At 41.5% G+C, this 23,798-nt stretch overlaps 1 protein-coding gene across 1 annotated transcript in view; it reads right to left on the bottom strand.

Annotated features, from left to right (window-relative positions):
• The window catches only part of LOC126268219 (putative protein tag-52), a 139,173-nt gene that overhangs the window by 43,334 nt on the left and 72,041 nt on the right, over positions 1–23,798 (bottom strand). Inside the window, exons 5-7 of the mRNA XM_049973846.1 lie at positions 23,303–23,466; positions 16,164–16,433; positions 10,207–10,338 (exon numbers count right to left, since the gene is read on the bottom strand). Coding sequence (XP_049829803.1) covers positions 10,207–10,338; positions 16,164–16,433; positions 23,303–23,466 — 566 coding nt within the window. The remainder of the gene's footprint in view (positions 1–10,206; positions 10,339–16,163; positions 16,434–23,302; positions 23,467–23,798) is intronic.

The following is a 23,798-nucleotide window of genomic DNA, read 5'->3' on the forward strand; positions in this document are numbered from 1 at the left end:
CCATATACAGACATTGTGACGGTTGACTTTCCCGTTAGTGTGGAAAGTTGCTTCATCACTAAACACAATCTTTGAAACGAAAGATTCATCTGTTTCCATTTGAGCAAGGATAAAATTACAGAAATCGATTCTTTTAATCTTATTAGCTGCAGACAGTGCTTGAACCAATTTCAGATGATAAGGTTTCATAACTAACCTTTTTCGTAGGACTCTCCATACAATTGATTGTGGAATTTGCAGCTCTCTGATAGCTCTGCGAGTCGATTTTCCTGGGCTGCGAACAAATGCTTGCTGGATGCATGCTACATTTTCATCACTCGTTCTCGGACGTCCAGAACTTTTCCCTTTGCACAAACACCCACTCTCTGTAAACTGTTTATACCAACGTTTAATACACCACCTATAAGGAGGTTTAACACCATACTTCGTTCGAAATGCACGCTGAACAACTATCGTCGATTCACTTCTGCCGTACTCAATAACCCAAAAAGCTTTCTGTTGAGAGGTCGCCATCTTAGCATCAACTGACTCTGACACCTAGTCAACAGCGCCTCAAGCGAACAAATGTACAACTGAATGAAACTTTATAGCTCCCTTAATTTGCCGACACATAGTGCTTAGCTCTGCCTTTTGTCGTTCCAGAGTTTTAAATTCCCAAAGTTCGGGTATTCTTTTTGAATCACCCTGTACAATGTGATCTAAACATTCTGACCCTGCTGGAACGTTCACCTGCTATGATTCAAATTACAAACCTTCCTGATTGCAGAAATGTGTTTGATTTTATCTAATACACAATGACTTGAAAGTTAATTAAAATTAAAAATTCCACTGCTTATACTAAAATGTAGCAATGAAGAATACGGCTTCAGTTCTGTTTCAAATAAGTAGAACCCGATTACGTTACACTTAGAAATGCATAAAAATTACTCAGAGGAAAAAGAAATGTGCACTTATTACTCCATATTTCACTAACCATAGTTATGACGATAAACTTTATGAACTAAGCTTATTGTAATAATGGTTGATATTTTTTTTACTATTTCAGTTTTTGTGTTTTTTGGTAATCATACACAAATACGCATAGGGGAATGACTAAATGGCAACAAAAAGAAAAGTCAGTTGAACATAGACTTATAATTTAACTGGATTAAAATAATAATAATAATAATACCAACAACAACAACAACAACAACAACTCACCAAGTGGCAGGAAGTGAAAATACTTACAAGGGTTTCTTTAACCCTTACATGCCTGTTCTGACACCATCTGGTGAGTAGATTTTTTTATCTACTCAACGGAATGTAGTCAAATTAAATCAGGTGGTGCTGAGGGAATTGGATTAGGAAATGAATTTTGCTATTTGGGAAGCAAAATAACTGATGATGGTCAAAGTATGGAGGATATAAAATGCAAACAGTCAATGGCAAGAAAAGCGTTTCTGAAGAAGAGAAATTTGTTAATGTCGAGTACAGATTTAAGTGTCAGAAAGTCCTTTCTGGAGGTATTTGTATGGAGTGTAGCCATGTATTGAAGTGAAACACGGGTGATAAATAGGATAGAGCAGCACAGAGAGCTGCATCGAACCAGCCATAATACGCGCTATCAGTTCTTTATCAGTTTCAATTGATGTTTCATAGAAAAGAAATTTCAGGTGGCCCCAGAAGAAAAAATCAATGGGCGGTCAAATCGGGGGAATGCGCAGGCCATGCCACTAGCCCTTATCCAGTTTTTACCAAAGGTTCCAGCCAAATGTATTTCTGCTGCATGTGTGAAGTGCACCATTGTGTTGGTACCTCATTCACAGTCACATATTCAGTGGAAGATGTTCCAACAACTCCGGCAGTGTTCCACGTAAATAAGTGTCTGTCTGCGTTCAGTCACTGGGGGAGTATGTATGGACCAACAGATTATTGTCTACCAAGTTTGCTTAAATATTAAAATGAAGTGCTCTTGGTAACCATGAGCAAAGGAGGCGAGCGGATTTTCCCATGACCATACATGTTGATTGTGGCTGTTGAACTTACCCTCTTGTGTAAAGGGTGCTTCATCTGTAAAAAGTACATGGTTTGGAAAGTGGTTGAATGGCACACCTTTGCAAAAATTCAATCTGATGTGGAAAATTGTCTGGGTTAAGGGTGTCAACCTTCCGAAGACAGTAGGGGCACAGTCATCTTCATGCCACTGTGGCATGACTTACACCCATTTCCTGTTCAACATGCCATGAGCTTGTTGAGGGTGAGATTTCCAGTAGTGTTAATGTCTCCTCTTCAAGCCCTGGTGTACGCATTGTACATTTATGACTGCATCTGTCAGGCCTTCGCATCTGTAACACAAAACCAATACACTGGGTTTCGCAGTAGGCTTTAAATGCACATGTGCCATTATCAGAACATGCCACTGGAAAATGTCCTGAAGAGATCTGTCTCATGGGGACATGTGGATGGCAGTAAATGTGCGTGGAGCTGGCACTCGATGATTTGAATTCACAAATGTTGGGTGTGTGAACATTTCCATCTACCGCCCCATTAGCACAGTGTATGTCTACCCCTTCACCTGGAGAATATTGCTTCATTTCCTGTCAACCCCATGTAGTAACAAACACAAGAGTGTCCCCATTTGCTAACAAACTGATGCAGGGCAAACCCCACTCCGCAGGGTGCACAGGTGCTGTCGTCTACCATGCTCTAGTAAGAGGTGGAAAACCTCTAGTGCTGGCCTGTGTGGAATACCTGCAACTATGCCAACTTCAGTTTACAAATAAAGGTCGTAAAACTTCAACCTGGAGTCTCTTTTACCTTGATGTCACAAAATACATTGAAATAATTGCCCTGCAGGCCTGCTACCATTGCTCGGATGGCTTGTTGTGTGCCTAGCCCATTGGTGGTGCACGAAGCTGTTCAACGACGCCTAGTGCCACATGCAAACAGATGCGGACATGGGTTGCTATGTGAAATATGGTTGAAATGACCTAGCTAAAAGTCCTCTAATTTTTTACATTCATTTCAGATACACCCGGCATATATATTTATATGATAAACATTCAAATAAATATGTAACCAATGCACATCCAAACATTTAGTAGAGTATCACGTAAAAATTTTAAGTAAATCAGTCAAGAACTTTTCGTAATTTTTGGTAACAATGACTTTTCTTTATATAGTAGTATAGGTATATTGTATCAGGAGGGGCAAGGAGGGAGGAAGAAAAAAACTTCCCTTGTGTGAAGAGTTAGAGGAAAGTCCAAAGAGCTCCTAGCACTAGCCCTTTTTGTACCTGAAAAGTACCAATTCACAACCTGAATGTATGAATTCTACACTGTTTCAAATGCAATAGTTCAAACTGTCAGCTCAAAATGTATTTCACCCACTGAAGTACAAGCTCAAGAACATGGCAATACTGACTGCCTTCAAAATTGTACACGGCACATCACTACATTGTTCATTGGGGGCCACAGACCAAATATTTTAAATGTTTGCAAAAGAAAAATTCAATGCTTCAATATAAAATCAAGGATGGAATGAGTGCGCACACTCGCTCTTACGTGCGCTTCTACATCTACATCTATAATCCGCAAGCCACTCACTCAACGGTGTGTGGTGGAGGGCACTTTACGTGCCACTATCATTACCTCACTTTTCAGTGCCAGTCGCATATGGTTCGCGGGAAGAACGACTGCCGGAAAGCCTATGTGCGCGCACGAATCTCTCTAATTTTACATTCGTGATCTCCTCAGCAGGTAAAAGTAGCGGGAAGCAATATATTCGATGCCTCATCCAGAAACGCACCCTCTCGAAACCTAGACAGCAAGCTACACCGCGATGCAGAGCCATATTTTCATTTGTGCGAGGATTTAGAGAAGGAACAGCAGCGCGGTCTTCCTCTGTGAAACAGCTTTGCAAAAAGGTGATTAGTATTTCAGCTTTACGCGTGTCATCCTCTGTTTCAATGCCATCATCATCCCGGAGTGTCTGGATATGCTGTTTCAAGCCACTTACTGATTTAACATAAGGCCAGAACTTCCTAGGATTTTCTGTCAAGTCGGTACATAGAATTTTACTTTCGAATTTACTGGATGCTTCACACATAGCCCCCCTTACGCTAACTTTGACATCATTTAGCTTCTGTTTGTCTGAGAGGTTTTGGCTGCATTTAAACTTGCAGTGAAGCTCTCTTTGCTTTCGCAGTAGTTTCCTAACTTTGTTGTTGAACCACAGTGGGTTTTTCCCGCCTCTCACAGTTTTACTCAGCACGTACCCGTATAAAACGCATTTTACGATTGCCTTGAACTTTTTCCCATAAACACTCAACATTGTCAGTGTCGGAACAGAAATTTTCGTTTTGATCTGTAAGGTAGTCTGAAATCTGCCCTCTATTACTCTTGCTAAACAGATAAACCTCCTCCTTTTTTTTTATATTCCTATTTACTTCCATATTCAGGGATGCTGCAATGGCCTTATGATCACTGATTCCCTGTTCTGCACTTACAGAGTTGAAAAGTTCGGGCCTACTTGTTATCAGTAGGTCCAAGATGTTATCTCCACGAATCGGTTCTCTGTTTAAATACTCGAGGTAATTTTCGGATACTGCACTCAGAATAATATAACTCGATGCTCTGTCCCTACCACCCATCCTAAACATCTGAGTGTCCCAGTCTATATCTGGTAAATTGAAATCTCCATCTAAGACTATAAAATGCTGAGATAATTTACGTGAAATGTATTCCAGATTTTCTCTCAGTTGATCTGCCACTAATGCTGCTGAGTCGGGAGGTCAGCAAAAGGAGCCAATTATTAACCTAGCTCGGTTGTTGAGTGCAACTTCCATCCATAATAATTCACAGGAACTATCCACTTCTACTTCACTACAGGATAAACTACCACTAACAGCGACAAACACACCACCACCGGTTGCATGCAATCTATCCTTTCTAAACACCGTCTGTGCCTTTGTAAAAATTTCGGTAGAATTTATCTCTGGCTTCAGCCAGCTTTCCGTACCTATAATGATTTCAGCTTCGGTGCTTTCTATCAGCGCTTGAAGTTCTGGTACTTTACCAGCGCAGCTTCGACAGTTTACAATTACAATACCGAATGCTGCTTGGTCCCCGCATGTCCTCACTTTGCCCCGCACCCGTTGAGGCTGTTGCCCTTTCTGTACTTGTCCGAGGCCATCTAACCTAAAAAACCGCCCAGTTCACACCACACAGCCCTTGTTACCCATGTAGCCACCTGCTGGGTTAGTGGACTTCTGACCTATCCAGCGGAACCCGAAACCCCACCACCCTATGGCGCAAGTCGAGGAATCTGCAGCCCACATGGTCACAGAACTGTCTCGGCCTCTGATTCAGACCCTCCACTTGGCTCTGTACCAAAGGTCCGCAGTCAGTCCTGTCGACAATGCTGCAGATGGTGAGTTCTGCATTCATCCCGCTAGCGAGACTGGCAGTCTTCACCAAATCAGAGAGCCGCCAGAAGCCAGAGAGGATTTCCTCCAATCCATAGTGACACACATCATTGGTGCCGACATGAGCGACCACCTACAGATGCGTGCACCCTGTACCCTTCGTGGCGTCTGGAAGGACTCTTTCCACATTTGGAATGACTCCCCCGCCGGTATGCACACGGACTGCACATTGGTTTTCTTCCCCTCTCTTGCTGCCATATCCCTTACGTACTTGTGTGTGTGTGTGTGTGTGTGTGTGTGTGTGTGTGTGTGTGTGCGTGTGTGTGTGTGTGTGTGCGCGCGTGCGCGCGCGCGGTGGGGTGTCTGTTTTTGACAAACACCATGTTGGCCAAAAGCTTGTATTGTAACACTCTATTTGTATTGCCTGTCTGCGACTCAGCGTCTCTGCTATATGGTGAGTAGTAACTTTCCTTTTCATAATATGGCTAATGATTTACATATTTATTTCATACATGGTACATTGTCCTGATTTTTATATTTCACCTAGTGGCAGAGCTTTGAGTTTCTATGTGGTGGTTCTTGTTGTTGTTGTTGTTGTGGTCTTCATTCCGAAGACTGGTTTGATGCAGCTCTTCATGCTATTCTATCCTGTTCAAGCCTCTTCATCTCCAAGTAAGTACTGCAGCCTACAACCCTCTGAATCTGCTTATTGAATTAATCTCTTGGTCTCCCTCTGCGATTTTTACCCCCACTCGCATCCCTTCAGTACAAAATTGGTGATCCCTTGATGCCTCAGAACGTGTCCCACTAACTGATCCCTTCTTTGGGTCAGCTTGTACCGCAAATTTCTCTTCTCCTCAATGCTATTGAATAACTCCTCATTAGTTACATGATCTACCCACCTAATCTTCAGCATTCTTCTGTAGCACCATAGTTCAAAAGCTTCTATTCTCTTCTTGTCTAAACTATTTATCATCCATGTTTCACTTCCATCCATGGCTACACCCAAAAAAACATACTTCTAGAAAGGACTTCCTGACACTTAAATTTGTACTTGACATTAACAAATTTCTCTTCTTCAGAAACACTTTTCTTGCCATTGCCAGTCTGCATTTTGATATCTTCCTACTTCAACTATCATCAGTTAATTTGCTTTCCAAATAGCAAAACTCATCTACTACTTCAAGTGTCTCATTTCCTAATCTAGTTACCAGCACCACATGATTTAATTTGGCTACATTCCATTAGCCTCATTTTGCTTTTGTTGATGTTCATCTTATATCCTCCTTTCAAGATACTGTCCCTTCCATCCAACTGCTCTTCCAAGTCCTTCGCTGTCTCTGCCAAAACTGCAATGTCATCGGCAAACCTCAAAGTTTTTATTTCTTCTTCCAGGACTTTAATTCCTACTCCAAATTTTTCTTTTGTTTCCTTTACTACTTGCTCAATATCCAGTTTGAATAACATTAGGGATAGGCGATAACCCTCTCACTCCCTTCCCCACCACTGCTCCCCTTTCATGCCCCTCGACTCTTACAACAACCATCTGGTTTTGGCAGAAATTGTATATAGCCTTTTGCTCCCTGTATTTTACTCCTTCCACATTTAGAATTTGAAAGAGAGTATTTCAGTCAACTTTGTCAAAAGCTCTCTCTACTTCTACAAGTGTTATAAATGTAGGTTTGCCTTTCCTTAATCTATCTTCTATGAGAAGTCATAGGGTCTATATTGCCTCTCATGTCCCTATAGATCTCCGGATTCCAAATTGATCTCCCCTGAGGTCTGCTTCTATGAGTTTTTCTATTCTGTACATGACTTATTAAACTGATAGTTTGGCAATTTTCACACTTGCTTTCTTTGGAACTAGGATTATTGTATGCTTCTTTACGTCTGAGAGTATTTCGATTGTCTTGGAAATTTTGCTCACCAGATGGAAGAATTTTGTCATGACTGGCTTCCCAAGGCTATCACTAGCTCTAACGGAATATTGTCTACTCTCAGGGTCTTGTTTTGACTTACGTCTTTGAGTGCTTTGTCAAATTCTTCACACAGTACCATACCTCCCATCTCATCTTCCTCTATATGCTCTTTCATTTCCATAATATAAGTGCACCTCCCTTGTATAGACCTTCTATATACTCCTTCCACCTTTCTGCTTTCCCTTCTTTGCTTTGTACTGGTTTTCCATCTGAGCTCTCCTGTAGGCAGTATCTATCTTACCCCCAGTTGCTGTAACATCCTTACATTTGTCTTCTAGCCATTCCTGCTTAGCCATTTTGCACTTAAATTAGATTAGTACTTGTTCCATAGATCATGAATACAACACTTCGTAATGATGTGGAACGTGTCAGGTTAATGAAAGGTGTCTATACAAGATATTACATTAGACAAAATATTACATGACACTCAATATTTTTTATTTTTTTGTGGGGGTTGGAAAATTGCCCACTTACTATATCCAAAAATTCATCTAATGAGTAGAAGGAGTTGCCATTAAGAAATTCTTTTAATTTCCTTTTAAATGTTATATGGCTATCTGTCAGACGTTTGATGCTATTAGGTAAGTGACCAAAGACTTTTGTGGCAGCATAATTTACCCCCTTCTGAGCCAAAGTTAGATTTAACCTAGAGTAGTGAAGATCATCCTTTCTCCTAGTGTTATAGCCATGTACACTGCAATTACTTTTGGATTCGTTCGGATTGTTAATAACAAATTTCATAAGTGAATATTTATATCGTGAGGCTACAGTGAAGATTTCTAGCTCTTTAAATAAGTGTCTGCAGGATGAGCTTGGATGAGCTCCAGCAATTATTCTGATTACACGCTTTTGTGCAATGAAGACTCTTACTCAATGATGAGTTACCCCAGAATATGATGCCATACGAAAGCAGAGAATGAAAATAGGCATGGTAAGCTAATTTACTCAGATGTATATCGCCAAAATTTGCAATGACCGTAATAGCATAAGTAGCTGAGCTCAAACGTTTCAGCAAATCCTCAGTGTGTTTTTTCCAGTCCAACCCCTCTTCAATGGATACACCTAGAAATTTTGAATATTCTACCTTTAGCTACCGATTTCTGACTGAAGTCTATATTTATTAATGGGGTCATTCCATTTACTGTGTTTTGTCGAAGTTTAATAAGAGACCATTTGCAGAGAACCACTTAATGATTTTCTGAAAAACATCATTTACAATTTCACCGGTTAATTCTTGTCTGTCAGGTGTGATAGCTATACTTGTATCATCGGCAAAAAGTACCAGCTTTGCATCTTCGTGAATATAGATTGGCAAGTCGTTAATATATATTAAGAACAGCAGAGGACCAAAGACCGAACCTTGCAGCACCCCATTCTTGATTGTTCCCCAGTTTGAGAAATCAACAGTTTTTGGTATCTTATGGGAACTGCTTATTTCAACTTTCTGCACTCTTCCAGTTAGATATGATTTAAACCATTTGAGCACTGTCCCATTCATACCACAGTACTTGAGATTATCTAGAAGTATTCCATGATTTACACAATCAAAAGCCTTTGATAGATCACAAAAAATCCCAACAGGTGACTTCCGGTTACTCAGAGCATTTAATATTTCATTAGTGAAAGTATATATAGCAATTTACGTCGAGAAACCCTTCTGGAAACCAAACTGACATTTTGTTTAAACTTTATTTTTACAAAGGCATGAAGCTACTCTACAATACATTACTTTTTCAAGAATTTTGGATAAAGCAGTCAGAAGAGAGATTGGGTGGTAGTTGTTGACATCAGTCGTATCCCCTTTTTTATGCAGTGGTTTAACAATGGCATACTTCAGTCTATCTGGGAAAATGCCCTGCTTCAGAGAGCTATTGCATATGTGGCTAAGAATCTTGGGAACAAGCCTTTATTATCTTCCTAATTTCAGAAGGAGAGGTGGGTGGAATTTCAATTGTATCAAGTCTCGTTTTTTACATGTTTGTATTCCCTTTTGCCTACTTCATTTATTGCATTTTTATATTTTTTCCTTTCATTGATAAAATTCAATATCTCCTGTGTTACCGAAGGATTTCTACTAGCCCCCATTATTTACCTACTTGCTCCTCTGCTGTCTTCCACTATTTCATCTCTCAAAGCTGCTCATTCTTCTTCTATATTCCTTTCCCCTGTTGTTGTCAATCGTTCCTTAATGTTCCTGATGAAACCCTCTTATAATCTCTGGTTCTTTCAGTTTATCCAGACCCTATGTCATCTTCTTAGATTTCTACCTTTCTGCAGTTTCTTCAGTTCATAAACAATAAATTGTGATGACAGTCCACATCTGCCCCTGGAAATGTCTAACAATTTAAAACCTGTTTCATAAATCTATGTCTAACCATTATATAATCAATCTGAAATCTTCTGGTGTCTCCAGGTCACTTCCATGCATACAACCTTCTCTCATGATTCTTAAATCAAGTGTTAGCTATGATCAGATTATGCTCTATGCAAAACTCTGCCAGGCAGCTTCCTCTTCATTCCTTTCCCTCAGTCCATGTTTACCTGCTCCTTTTTCTTCTGTTCCTTTCCCTAATATCGAATTCTATTAAATTTTGGTCTCCTTTAACTATCTCAACAACTTCTTTTATCTCATCATACATTTCCTCAAACTACTCCTCATTCGCGCGAGCTAGTTGACATATATTTCCATACAAATATGTGTTTATATACAAACAATAATCTGCACTGCCTGGTTACACAATAAGCCAACACCAACTACAAAATAGCCGTCTCAAAAGTTATTATTCTGACCAAATATTACAAATGATAAACATCAGTACATACCTTCTCACATCGTTTTCTCTTCCTTGTTACCCCTTCAGAAGAATTATAGTTCATTTCACGCAAAATATCAAATCTTCGCATTGGTCTCCGGGAACTACTGTCCTTTCGCAATGTCTGCCTGTTCTCGTGGTACTGAAAGACATTTCAAGAAAATTATTAATCTAAAAATTGATAAAGAAAGTAATTTTGAAATTCACTGCATGTGAAAATTGTAAGCTTTTATGATTTTCGTTTCTCTTGTTCTTTTTGTAACATCTGAGTACTTCAACCACATAATAGAATAAGCCTTCAGAAGTTAAAAAAATCAGAGCTGAAATATTTACCACATATATTTTACAAGCTGGTATGTCCTTGAAACAATTTTAGACAGTTTTCAAGTATAAGAGTGCAATAATAAACATGCAGCAACAGTGGAAGGTAACAGTAATCTAGAAACATTTTTCAGAATAATTTAGTGATTCCACAAAAAACATCTGCAGTAGGACCTCTTTATTTTATTGCTTTGAATAAAGCAATTATTGACAGTAAAAATGCAGAACTAAAATTCTTTACGAGTTAATTTTTGAAGTACTGACGGACCACTGATATGTAATCACTAAAATTCTCTGACACCAAAACACTAAGCAGGAATTAATAGTTAATTTGTAGTTTTATCAGCAATTCTTTAATCTGCAAACTCTTACCTCTCTTGTCACTTCAATTATCCCATGTTATACCAGGTCATTGTGAAACAACCTTAAACATATTACAAATGCTTGCAAAAACTGCTCTTCAATTACTGCTGTATTTACCCGAGTATAAGACGAGATTTTTTTTCCAAATATGGAGTTGTCTTATTTACGCAGCTATTGCTGCTGAGGTCAAAGTTTTTACATTGTTTAATAGATTAAGATAAGGATCATCTTACATTTACAGATAAAGTTGTGGCCACCGAGGTTTTGTACAAATTTATTTTGAACAAGCCGGAAGGGTAGGACATATCAAACAATATTTGAATTCAGATAGGCTCAAGATTTCCCGATAGACTGAAACACTCGATACAGTATCGACATTGCTCGAACAGTCATTTGACATCTGACTCTCAGCATAGTGCAAGGGATAAGCAAGAAACTACGAACTAGTCACAACAACAATGTAATGTTCTGCTTAAAAATTGACAATTTTTTGAAAACAGGAGGAAATAACATTTAATTCTATCAGCTTACAACTTTTGTTGTATTTGAACAGGACTGCAATAAACATTAACAACAACAATGTAGGAAAAGATAGACTGCTACTAACCATAAAGAAGACGTGTCAAGTTGCAGACAGGCACAATAAAAACTGTCTTAATTGTGTCTGTCTGCATCTTAGCATGTATTCTTTACAGTAAATGGCAATCTGTCTTTTTCTATTCTGTTGATACTCTGACCTGGAGCTTCCACTGCACTAAATGTTCTCATACATGTATGGACACAGTATACACTTTTATGCTGCTTTTTAAGTAATGGTAATATTCAAAGGTGAAAATCTTGTCCTTCAAAAATTGTTACTCAATTCTGAACCCAACTAGTATTTTATTTGGTTGTGACAAATTAATGATTTACCAAGTGGGTTGCAAATGAGAAATTCAGTTGGTGTACACGCTGGAATACCAGCCTTTGATCAGCTTTAGAACAAGATGATGACATTCAGATGAAACAAGAAGGAATATTAATCCAGAATGAAATGTTTAACTAATGAAATAAATCATACTGAATTGACTGTAATTGTTGCTGCAAAGATTAAATTACAGTGGAAAGGCCTGTTGTGGAGATATGCAAACAGATGTCACTACACTGTAGGATGAGGGTGCGATCGATAACTACAAACTTTTAGTTATGTATTATTTGCAGTTTGTACTGCACCCTAGAGGATGTTGCCATTCACGTTTCACTGTTCGGGAAATTGGAAGGGGGACAATGACTCACCTCGACTGATAACTATAAGTGCGGGAAGGGGAGTACAAAGCAGGTAGATATTTCATCATGCAGTGAAATGTGGGGACCTATACTGCATACTTTGGTTTTTTTATGAACATTTACCATGTTCAAACCACAATTTGCCTGGACCAATTTGCACTCAGAATCAAATTTACTTGGAAACTGGATTAATAGCCAGCAATAGGATATATGTCTCCAGAAGATGCTGAAGTCTGTGTAGAAGCCAGTGATTTACTTAAATAAATCAACATCCAAAGCACAGATTTAGAAAAGCTCAGAAACTGAAGATACACATTTCAAGAAGTTAACAAAACAGGACAAGTCTCCTTAACAATAACAACAACAAAGAGAGTTTGTGGGGCATATACAGTTACTAATAGATGCCACAGAGCAATGGAAATGACGTGGCATGCTTTGTACGAGGTTCATGGTTGAATATTGTATAGGGAATGTGCAAGTTTCATGGTCCATAAGTATTAGTATTCGCTTTCCGTTGTAAAGGAGATAAGATTAAATTGTAACAATTTTAACTGATACCAGTGGTGCACACTTAGTAGTGTATGGGAGTGTGGAAGCAAAGATTAGTGCTTGACATTTGTAGGGAACAAGCAACAGTTCCAACTGTGGCACCAATGCCTCACGCCATCAAATGTCACTGTCTCGTAACAGAATATAACTTCCCAACTCACCATGCCATAGCATGCCATGCCATGCCAAAGTCATCTTGGCGTGTCTCTGACAGGTTCCAGGCGGTCAGTAATTCTATCCCCATATAAACAGTTTTAAAAGTTTGATGTTTAGTTTCAAAATGGAGTGGTTTGAAAAGCCAGAAGATTTTATTCTATTCTGGATCAAAATAACAAAGTGATTGACACTCTAGTGTGGAAATGGTTGACAATGTTCGTTCACTATTGAGGGCTCGTGTAATGTGGCTGTTTCCTCAGCAACATCTATGTAGTTCAATGCAAATACATTCACATGATTCCCCTCTAATGTACATTATTGAGTTCTCTTTGAACATCACAATAGTCTGATTTTTCTGTACAGCATCCTGGATAGTTTCAGACATTATAATAAGTAAATTAAATGAATTACAATAATTAGGTTATTGGCATCATGTGTTATCTGCAACTATTCTTTGCTAACTTGGACTTGGAGTAGCAGGGCAAATTTCATCAATGAACAGAAAAGAAAAGAAAAGACAGCATGACAAAGTCTGTTCTCCAACAGGTTTTCACTTTGGTAGCTGCAATGTAAAGGTCTAGCTGTCAACCACGTTGTTATTCTCATCCAGGTACAGGGTGTTTCAAAAATGACCGGTATATTTGAAATGGCAATAAAAACTAAACGAGCAGCGATAGAAATACACCGTTTGTTGCAATATGCTTGGGACAACAGTACATTTTTAAGCGGACAAACTTTCGAAATTACAGTAGTTACAATTTTCAACAACAGATGGCACTGCAAGTGATGTGAAAGATATAGAAGATAACGCAGTTTGTGGGTGCGCCATTCTGTACGTTGTCTTTCTGCTGTAAGCGTGTGCTGTTCACAACGTGCAAGTGTGCTGTGGACAACATGGTTTATTCCTCAGAACAGAGGATGTTTCTGGTGTTGGAATTCTACCGCCTAGAACACAGTGTTGTTGCAACAAGACGAAGTTTTCAACGGAGGTTTAATGTAACCAAAGGACCGAAAAGCGATACAATAAAGGATCTGTTTGAAAAATTTCAATGGAGTGGGAACGTGACGGATGAACGTGCTGGAAAGGAGGGCGACCGTGTACGGCAACCACAGAGGGCAACGCGCAGCTAGTGCAGCAGGTGATCCAACAGCGGCCTCGGGTTTCCGTTCGCCGCATTGCAGCTGCGGTCCAAATGACGCCAACGTCCACGTATCGTCTCATGCGCCAGAGTTTACACCTCTATCCATACAAAATTCAAATGCGGCAACCCCTCAGCGCCGCTACCATTGCTGCACGAGAGACATTCGTAACGATATAGTGCACAGGGTTGATGACGGCGATATGCATGTGGGCAGCATTTGGTTTACTGACGAAGCTTATTTTTACCTGGACGGCTTCATCAATAAACAGAACTGGCGCATATGGGGAACCGAAAAGCCCCATGCTGCAGTCCCATCGTCCCTGCATCCTCAAAAAGTACTGGTCTGGGCCGCCATTTCTTCCAAAGGAATCATTGGCCCATTTTTCAGATCCGAAACGATTACTGCATCACGCTATCTGGACATTCTTTGTGAATTTGTGGCGGTACAAACTGCCTTAGACAACACTGCGAACACCTTGTGGTTTATGCAAGATGGTGCCAGGCCACATTGCACGGCCGACGTCTTTAATTTCCTGAATGAATATTTCGATGATCGTGTGATTGCTTTGGGCTATCCGAAACATACAGGAGGCGGCGTGGATTGGCCTCCCTATTCGCCAGACATGAACCCCTGTGACTTCTTTCTGTGGGGACACTTGAAAGACCAGGTGTACCGCCAGAATCCAGAAACAATTGAACAGCTGAAGCAGTACATATCATCTGCATGTGAAGCCATTTCACCAGACACGTTGTCAAAGGTTTCGGGTAATTTCATTCAGAGACTATGCCATATTATTGCTACGCATGGTGGATACGTGGAAAATATCGTACTATAGAGTTTCCCAGACCGCAGCGCCATCTGTTGTTGACAATTGTAACTACTGTAATTTCGAAAGTTTGTCTGCCTGAAAATGTACTGTTGTCCCAAGCATATTGCAACAAACGGTGTATTTCTATCGCTGCTCGTTTAGTTTGTATTGCCATTTCAAATATACCAGTCATTTTTGAAACACCCTGTATATAAGTACATGATAGAAATTTGGAAACAGCTTAGCAGAGGTCTGGAAGAGCCCTTGATTGCTGATATGATTCCATTTTCCCCTCTATGTATTTTCGGCATGCTCTATAGGATTTAGACACTGATATCATTTTATGCAGCCCATGCAGAGGATATTTTCACCAGTGAGACCATCATCCACCAGAGCAGTGCAGTTCGGGTGGACATTACCATCGCTGAAGAGGCATTTTGGATCAAGAGCAAATATGGAAAGTTGTATGTGTGGTTGTAGTACCTCCTGTCTGTACTTGTGGGTTTCAGCAGCAGTCCTTTGATCACTAATGAAGCTTCAAATCTCTATACTCACATCTAACACATTGCCTCTCCACATAAAACAAAGGTATCTTTGCACTTTCATGTGACCGACACACTCTGACAGACCTCTGACATACTGATGAAACAGTTAGTCACAACATTGCTGCTTGTAAGGCAACTGTAAGCTATGTAGGTTTAGTTGGACCTATGCAGCTAAGGCTAGATGCTGTTTCTTCTTGTGGAATGATTATTTCTGGTTGAACTTTTTGTGCCCTGTATGTAATGCATCCTGTTTACCTCAGCCAGGACCAAAGACTTGAAATAACACATTGTGGAAGACTCATCACTGCTGAGAGTGCAACCTGCAAGTGACTCCTTCACAGGTTTTTGAAGATTTTTCTATGCTAAACAGGGTACAAACGGTGTTGTGGGGATATGAATTTTTCCAAGAAAAAACGCTGTGTTGTGACACACGTACAAACAAGACTGAGACATTATGGATGTCAAGCACTGTTTCCTATTGTCCTTGAACCAAGCTTCTATTCAAAACACAGTTTGTTAGTTTCCAATACAGCTAACATAATTTTGATTTGTGGCAAAATTTTGAGTTGTTCACAACGACTTTTCTGTTTACTCTTTCCGTTTCCCCTGTTCCATACAATGCTTAATTTTTGGACAGTAGTGAAACAAAATGATGCATAAGAAGTGAAAAACACCATTAATCTTATCAAAGTTGTGGATAAATGTTATCAGTAAACTGTTGGGGAACTGAAGTGTAGTCATTTAGCATTTGGGAGCCAGGAGTTTGGAAAAAGATGTGCATGTTGTACAAGCTAAACAGCAGCGATTTTACAGTACCTGTTTAAGTGCTTCGCTGATGGCAGAGATCCACAGCTCTCCTTCTTGCATAGTTACGGTGTAAACCAAGATTGTTACACCATGGCATGTGATCTTGAACATTCCTTTACTCAAGATCTCTGCGACAGTGCACTTCTTTAAAGGTAGCACACAACAGCACTTCAATGAATTAGATTCTGAAGTATTAGGCCGTTTTATTTTGCAGTACATTAGCATATCATTGAACAGAATAAAGTACCTTGGATGAGCACTTTTTCCTTGAGGAGAAACCTGAAACCAAAATCAGAACATTTACTTTCTCATTAGCTCTCATTATTATGAAGTGTGGAACATAATTATCTTAATGTTATTAGTAGCTATGTGACCCTGTTGCTTGGATCAGAAATGATTTATTCCTTGCTGCATATGTACTCTTTTTAATTATTCATGGATGAGTGTTCATTTAACACATCAACAAAATCATGGGCAAAAATAAGAATGCCTGACATACATGTAAAACTAAGCAAGAGATGAAATGTGCAGTGTGCAAAAGAACCACACAAAAAGTTTTATTAGTTTTTTTGTATAGTAATGTCTTTGTGATACATTCAGTGCCGAAGAAGCATTATTTTGACAAGCATTATTAACTGGAATATTTCCTCTGTATGCTGTTCTGCAGCTACAAATTGTATGAAATGCACTGTAATGATAATCCAGCACAGCTGCTCTGATGAACTATCATTATAATGAATTTCTCACTGTTTGGTATTGCATAAACAAAGTTACTTCAAATTTTGAAAACATTTAATTAATCTAGTACTGTAACATAAAATACTTATCACTGATATACTAACGATAAACAAAGGAGACGAGGAACAACAAAAATTTCACTGTTTTTTGGGGTATATATTAAGGAGAACATAAGTTGGAAAACCCAAAGAGCAGATCAAAAATTAGATTCCGTGACTTTTCACAATAAGAATTTATCCACTCCTTGAGTATGGGGCAATATTTTAGGGTACCACAACACTAAGGAAAGGCACGTGTGTGTGTGTGTGTGTGTGTGTGTGTGTGTGTGTGTGTGTGTGTGTGTGTGTGTGTGTGTGTGTGGCGGGCGCGCGCGCACTGTTCCATAAATACTCACAGGAAAGAGTCTCAATTAGCTCAAGGCAACTGCACTGTTGGGGACAGTTCTCCTCTGGCGTGGCAAATGGAATAGATTGGTGTATCATGTGACTCGACATTACTTTATGTCACCTGGGATGGAGATTTAGGATTTCCGCTGGTTTCAAAGGCCTTTTTACAGAAAGTGATTGGCTGATTGGTTAATTGATTTGGAGGAGGGGGGCCAACAGCAAAGTCATTGGTCCCATGGTATAGGATGGCAGAAATCAAGGGAGGAACAACACAGACAGCACAGTCCAGTCAACGGGAAAGGATAACGTTCAAACAAAGATGAAAAAGGGATGTCACGGCAGCAGGAATAGGAGAGATCAGCATGGGGTAGATAGAAATGGTTAGAGCAGGGGTGTCCCAGGAATGCAAGGTTGGGTACCAGCATTGCCACCAAACCACCATGACACTTGCATTATACCATGCCATTATCAAGATACAATGGACACAACACCAGGGAAGAAGACACAAGAAAAGGGGAAACAAAGCAGCACAAAGGACCAGACAATATGTAGAGAAAAGGTGGGAAGAGCCAGGCCATTACGGAGGCGATGTCAAGGCCCCCACAACCGAAGCCTACGCTACTAACGGACTCAAATTCCAGAGCAATATTAAAGGACTTATAGCTGAGAGTACAAACCACTTTCATGAAGAAAAAATGAAGACAGACGTAACCAATCGAGGGTCGTCTGCTAACACCCGACACAAGGAAGTTGGGAAGGCATATTTAGTATGAATGGTGGCAGTTCTACCACGAGTGGAGCCCCGCAACACAAAGGGAGGATGGCTCAGTGCTGAGTAAAAACCCATGAGTCAACCTAGTATGGACAATATGATGATGGTAGAGGATGACAGATTCTTGCTATGAGAGGCAGAGGGAAGAACACCACTTGGTAAGAGTGTCCTTGATGGTGCGAAGTTTATTAGAGAGTGGGGAGTCTCCCGGGGTCAGCCCATGATTGAGGAAAAAGGGATCTGATGTAACACCTCAAACTTGCATATGGAGGAGCCACAGAGAAAGGGGGAGGGGGGTGGGGGCAGATGCCTCCTTCCTCTCCCCCAGACAGTTCATTACTCGTGATACCAACGTGGCCATGAACCCAAAGGAAGTGGACCGAATAAGCAGCATCACTGAGATCAGTGAGAAGGTCATGAATGGCAGAGACCAAGGGATGGCAGGAAAAACACCTAGCAATAGCCTGAAGACCACTCATTGAGTCCGTACATAACAAAATTTGGGTGAGGAAGGACTGTTTAATAACAGATGACCACCAGTCCATAGTAAACACCTCACTCTTGACAGGCAAGAGATGGTGATTTTGTGCCAATGGAAAATGTGAAGGTATGTCCTATACGATCAGTGGATTTAGAGCCATTGGTGGGGGGGAAAAGAAAAAAAAATAAATATGCTAACCTCAAACTCCCTTAAGAGCATTTGGAACAAACAACAGAACACCATTGGAGCAATGGAGGCTTTTGGATCCCAGAAGAGATCCATCCAAATCTGTGGTCGAGGAACTAACCAAGGGGTAGGGGTGGGGGGTCTGGACAGGACGTGAGGAAGAGGACAAGGAGGGGAGCCAGTAAACCCACCCGAGGGGGGCAGTGAGCAAGTGACGGCTCGCAGCGCAAAAAGAATGGAATATGACAATGAGGTGGGGAAGAGTAGACAGTGATGGCATAGGAAACCTGGAGATGGGACAACTGAATTTAAAGACAAAGGATCCCAGCATCAACCAGAACACTATTGACAGGGCTCCTGGGATAGGCACTGGTGGCTAAATGGATACCACGATGATGAACTGGGTCTACATCTGTAGTCCAGACAAGATAGAACTAATGCCTGGTAAAGGCGAAGAAGGGTTGAACATTCCGCACCCCGAGAAGTGTGGGCAAGAAAGCAAAGAACATTGAGTTTATGTAAACAGTCAACCTTCAGATGACAGATATGGAGCAACCAAGTGAGCTTATTGTCCAAAAAGAAGACCCAACAAATGGAACTCGGGGACCACGGTCAGGTGCCGGGCATCGAGGTAGGGCTCTGAATCAGGATGGACCACAGTATGGTGAGAGAAATGTGCTACTCTCCATTTTTTCTGGGTCCACAGAGAGCTGATAACACTATCAACCCAGAGTCTGAATGACCAGAGGGCCAGGAACCGGCAAATAAAAATTGGGAGGGGGCCCCGAAGATCACATCCTTGGAGTGTAAGAAGGATGTGATGGTGCCAAGCTGTGTTGTAGGACTTATGAAGATTGAAGAAGACTGTGACAACATGGCACTGCTGAGGAATGTCTTGCCAAACAGCAGTTTCCAATTGAAGCAGTTGATCGATTGGAGACCACACCTCCCAGAAGCCACACTGGTAAGGAGATAATAGGTCCCGAGATTCAAGGACTCAATTGAGCCAACAAGCTACCAGCCATTCTAGTAATTTGCATGGGACATTGATCAGGGTGATGAGCCGGTAACTATCAAGCGATGATGGATCCTTGTCAGGCTTAAGGACAGGCATCACACTACTGTCTCTCTATCGAGGGTGGAAAATGCCTTGGAGTCAAATACTGTGAAACACCTGGAGGAGAGATTGGCGTGGTGGAGGATTGAGATGTTGAAGCAATTGGTTAGGGATGGAATAAGGGCTAGGAGCTGAATCATGGGAAGAAGAGAGGGCCAGAGGAAGCTCCATTTTGGCAAAAGGTTCACCGTAGGATTCCGCCTGATGAAGGGTAAAATGTAAGTGGAAAGCTTCTTCAGCCAGTTGATCATGGAGGAAAAAGGCAGCTGGATAGGAGCCTGACACTGATACCATCACAAAATAGGTCACGAAGGGTTCTGTCAGAACTGATGGATTTGAACAAAGGCCACTTGGAAGGGCCGAGTATAGACCACATCCGAGATGAAGGGATAGAACAACCTAGTGACAAGACAAAGCATTCCCGACACACTCATTTATTCTGTTTGATTAAGTAACAAGCTTTAGTATGAAGACAATTAAAGGTAATAAGACTGACGGATGATGGGTGCCGCTGGAGATGTTGCAATGCACGATGAAAATCACAGATAATGGTGGCAATGGCTGTACTCCACCACGGAACCAGCTGACAGTGAACAAGGCCTGTCATGTGGGGAATGGGAAACCAGCAGTGTGAATTATCATATTAGACTGATCACGGATGACTTCGTCAATACAACCTGACAAAGAAGGTGGAAACACGACCTGGGAGGTATATAAAGGCCAATCAGCACAATGGGGAGCCAAGCGGGTAACCTGGTCAGCAGAAGGTGGGAAGGGAACAAGAGGATCAGGAGGAAATGGTCACTATCACAGAGGTCATATTGTAGTGACCATATAAGGAAGGAAGAAGGAGACAGGAAGTGTGTGAAAGATCAGTGGCAGAAAAAGTGTCATATGCAGAACTAAAATGAGTAGGGGAACCATCATAAAGAAGGCACAGGTCATGGTCTGCAAGAAAATGGTCAATGAGCAGCCCCTGACTAAGTGAAGAAGCACTGCCCCACAAAGGGTGATGAGTATTAAAATCCCGAAGGAGGTAGAGGAAGGGAGGGGGGGGGGGGGGGGGGAAGTTGCTGAATGCAGTCAGTTAGGGCAGTAGATTGCAAACGATGATGGCAGTGTCCAATTGGACCCGAACAGCAATAATTTCCAAACGGATATGAAGTGGGATCCATGTACTAACAATATCTGTAAAGGAGCGAGGTGCAGACACTGATGGGAGCCTTTAAAGGGCCAATCTGGTTCTGACAGAAAGCAGGGAACCCACAAAGGATCGGTGAAAGAGCATCAGTAAAATGATATTTCTGGAGAATGACAAGCTGCTGAGTAAAAGCCAGTAAGGTGGGTGGGTCAGGGTCCCATGGAGGGAGCCCCATCACTGATGAGTGCCTAAAATGGGGCTCTTCTTCAGCTGGGGAGGGGGAGTGGCACGTGGAGAGGAGAGGAGAGAGGGACGAAAATGGAGTAAGAGGGAGGAGGGGCGGGAAAGGACATAACTGAGGCAAAAGTAAAAGTCACTGACACAGGGTGAAGTCTGTCAAATTTCTGACGTGCCTCAGTGTAAGATAAATGCTCCAGTGACTTACACTCTTGTACTTTCTTTTCTTCTTATAGATGGGCAATCTGGTGAGTGTGAAGAGTGATGACTGTTACAACTTACGCACATGGGTGGCAGAACACAGGGGCTCCCCTCAGATTGGTTGTCCACAGTCACCCCATAGAGTGTCCGCCATACACTGGGAAGACGTGCCTGAAACGCAAGCAATGAAAGCACTTCACAGGTGGCGGGACGCACGGCTTCATGTCACACTGATAACACACAACTTTGACCTTCTGTGGGGGATTATCTACCTTGAAAGCCAGAATACAGGTTCCAGTATCAGTGCTGTTCCCTTATCACCTTTCTGCACAACCAAACAAAATGAACTCCTCGTTGTTCCAGATTGGACTGGAATTCCTCATCAGTTTGAAGGATGGGATTCCTATGAAAAATGGCTCCATGGACCATATTCAAAGACTGGTGTGGTGTAATGGACACTGGGAGGTTACCAACATGATCACAAGTACAAAGAGTTGCAGGCTGGGCAGCAGATGTAGTTTTGATCAACGGGGACTCCACTTCGCCAAACTTGTCTTCATTGTTTTCCACAAAAGATAACTGTTTTGTGGTGGTGAATGTGTCCCCTTCCATCCTAGTACAGACCAGGTAGTGGGCAAAGTGTGTCACCTCAAGCTAGCGAGCCTGGCCTTCCTCCCAGGGTGTAGCCAGCAAAGAGAAGGCCACAGGATCATAAGAAGCAGCATTTAATGATCTCTTACCACTCACAGAGATAGCTGTAAAGAGAACGGCCAGATTTTTGGAGCTTGACATGCTTCATTCACAAAGCATCTGGCCTGTACCACTCACTTGAATCAGAGGCTCACCACATGGGCACTACCCAGCTACAACGACTGTTTGGCACAGTGGCCACTGCTGTGAGTTCTGATGCTCCAGAATGACAAGCAACCACTGCTAGGCATGGAGCATGCCTCCCAAGTATAGGGAGGCAACAGCTCAGGTATCACAACTTTGATCCCTGTGATGTCAGGGGGCTCTGACAGCCTCGTCACATGGACTGGCTACACATGCTGATGCCTTAGTGGGGTGGAGGGAGGGCTATGGCAGGGAAGGAAGAGGGAAACGAAGAAGGTGAGGAATCCATATGATAGGGAGGGAGTTCTTCCCAAACAGCTTGCAGGGGTGGAGGGAGGGCTATGGCAGGGAAGGAAGAGGGAAACAAAGAAGGTGAGGAATCCATATGATAGGGAGGGAGTTCTTCCCAAACAGCTTGCACTAAGAAGAGAAAATTGAGTAGAGGTGGTCAAACCTCAAAAGGGGACCAAAGGAAGGATGACAGAGAAAAGGCAAGGGAACAAAACCGCAAGGAATACAGGAAACCAACTGGATAGCCAAGTCAACATAAGTAAGAACACCGAGAGAGGAGAAGGAAGGGGCATAGAGGGAGGAGCGAGGACATAGAAGGAGAGACACGGGGGAAGGAAGAAGGAAATGAATTGGGGGGGGGGGGGGGGAGGGGAGAGAATGAGAGAGAGAGAGAGAGAGAGAGAGAGAGAGAGAGAGAGAGAGAGAGAGAGAGAGAGAGAGAGAATGGGGTAGTATTTTAAATGCATGTAAAGTACACACACACACACACACACACACACACACACACACACACACACACACACACACACACCAAGTAATTAACTAGTACAATGATGGACAAAATGAAAGGGGTTCCAGTCACTTCTTAAGTCTCATAATAAGAAAAAACATCTTATCTGCAAAATGTAACAAGGGCAGGGTGTATTACAAGTGTAGAGTAGAGTAGTACAATTTTTATAGTCTGTAAACACTGTTAATGTCAGGCAATTTTGAACTGAGATATTCAATAACGAAAAGAAAAAAGGATATGAAAATATGCTCACTTTCATAAGGAGACCTTCCTTTAGCACACGCCTGCCAGGTACAACAATTTGAGGTAATCCTCCTACCAAGCTATTCTGCAGTCTCACCATACGCTCCATGTTCTCCTGCTCTCGCATAAGATTGTTAATGTGCTTTGCAACTTCTTCTACAGCACTCAGTGATTCTGTTGGAAATGATAATATATCATCATTACAAATACAATTGTTTCATAAAAGTATTACACAAAACATAACATAAGACTAAGTTGTTGCAAATTTAAAGGTACAAGGGGGGGGGGGGGGAGAAGGGAGAGGGTAAGAGCAGCGGTGCGAAGGTTAGGGCGGGTGAGGGGTAGGGCGGGAGAATCCACATCATCAGAATTGCCGTTACTGACCACTGACAACACAAGTGATGAATTACGGCTGGATGAAGTTCTTTATTAATTACCAAAAAAATTATTTACTTTTTTTGTGTGTCTTTAGTGATAGAGAAGTCTGAAAAATTTTGAGTCACAGC

The sequence above is a fragment of the Schistocerca gregaria genome, chromosome 4 (assembly GCF_023897955.1).
Source record: "Schistocerca gregaria isolate iqSchGreg1 chromosome 4, iqSchGreg1.2, whole genome shotgun sequence".
Classification (NCBI taxonomy): Eukaryota; Metazoa; Arthropoda; class Insecta; order Orthoptera; family Acrididae; genus Schistocerca; species Schistocerca gregaria.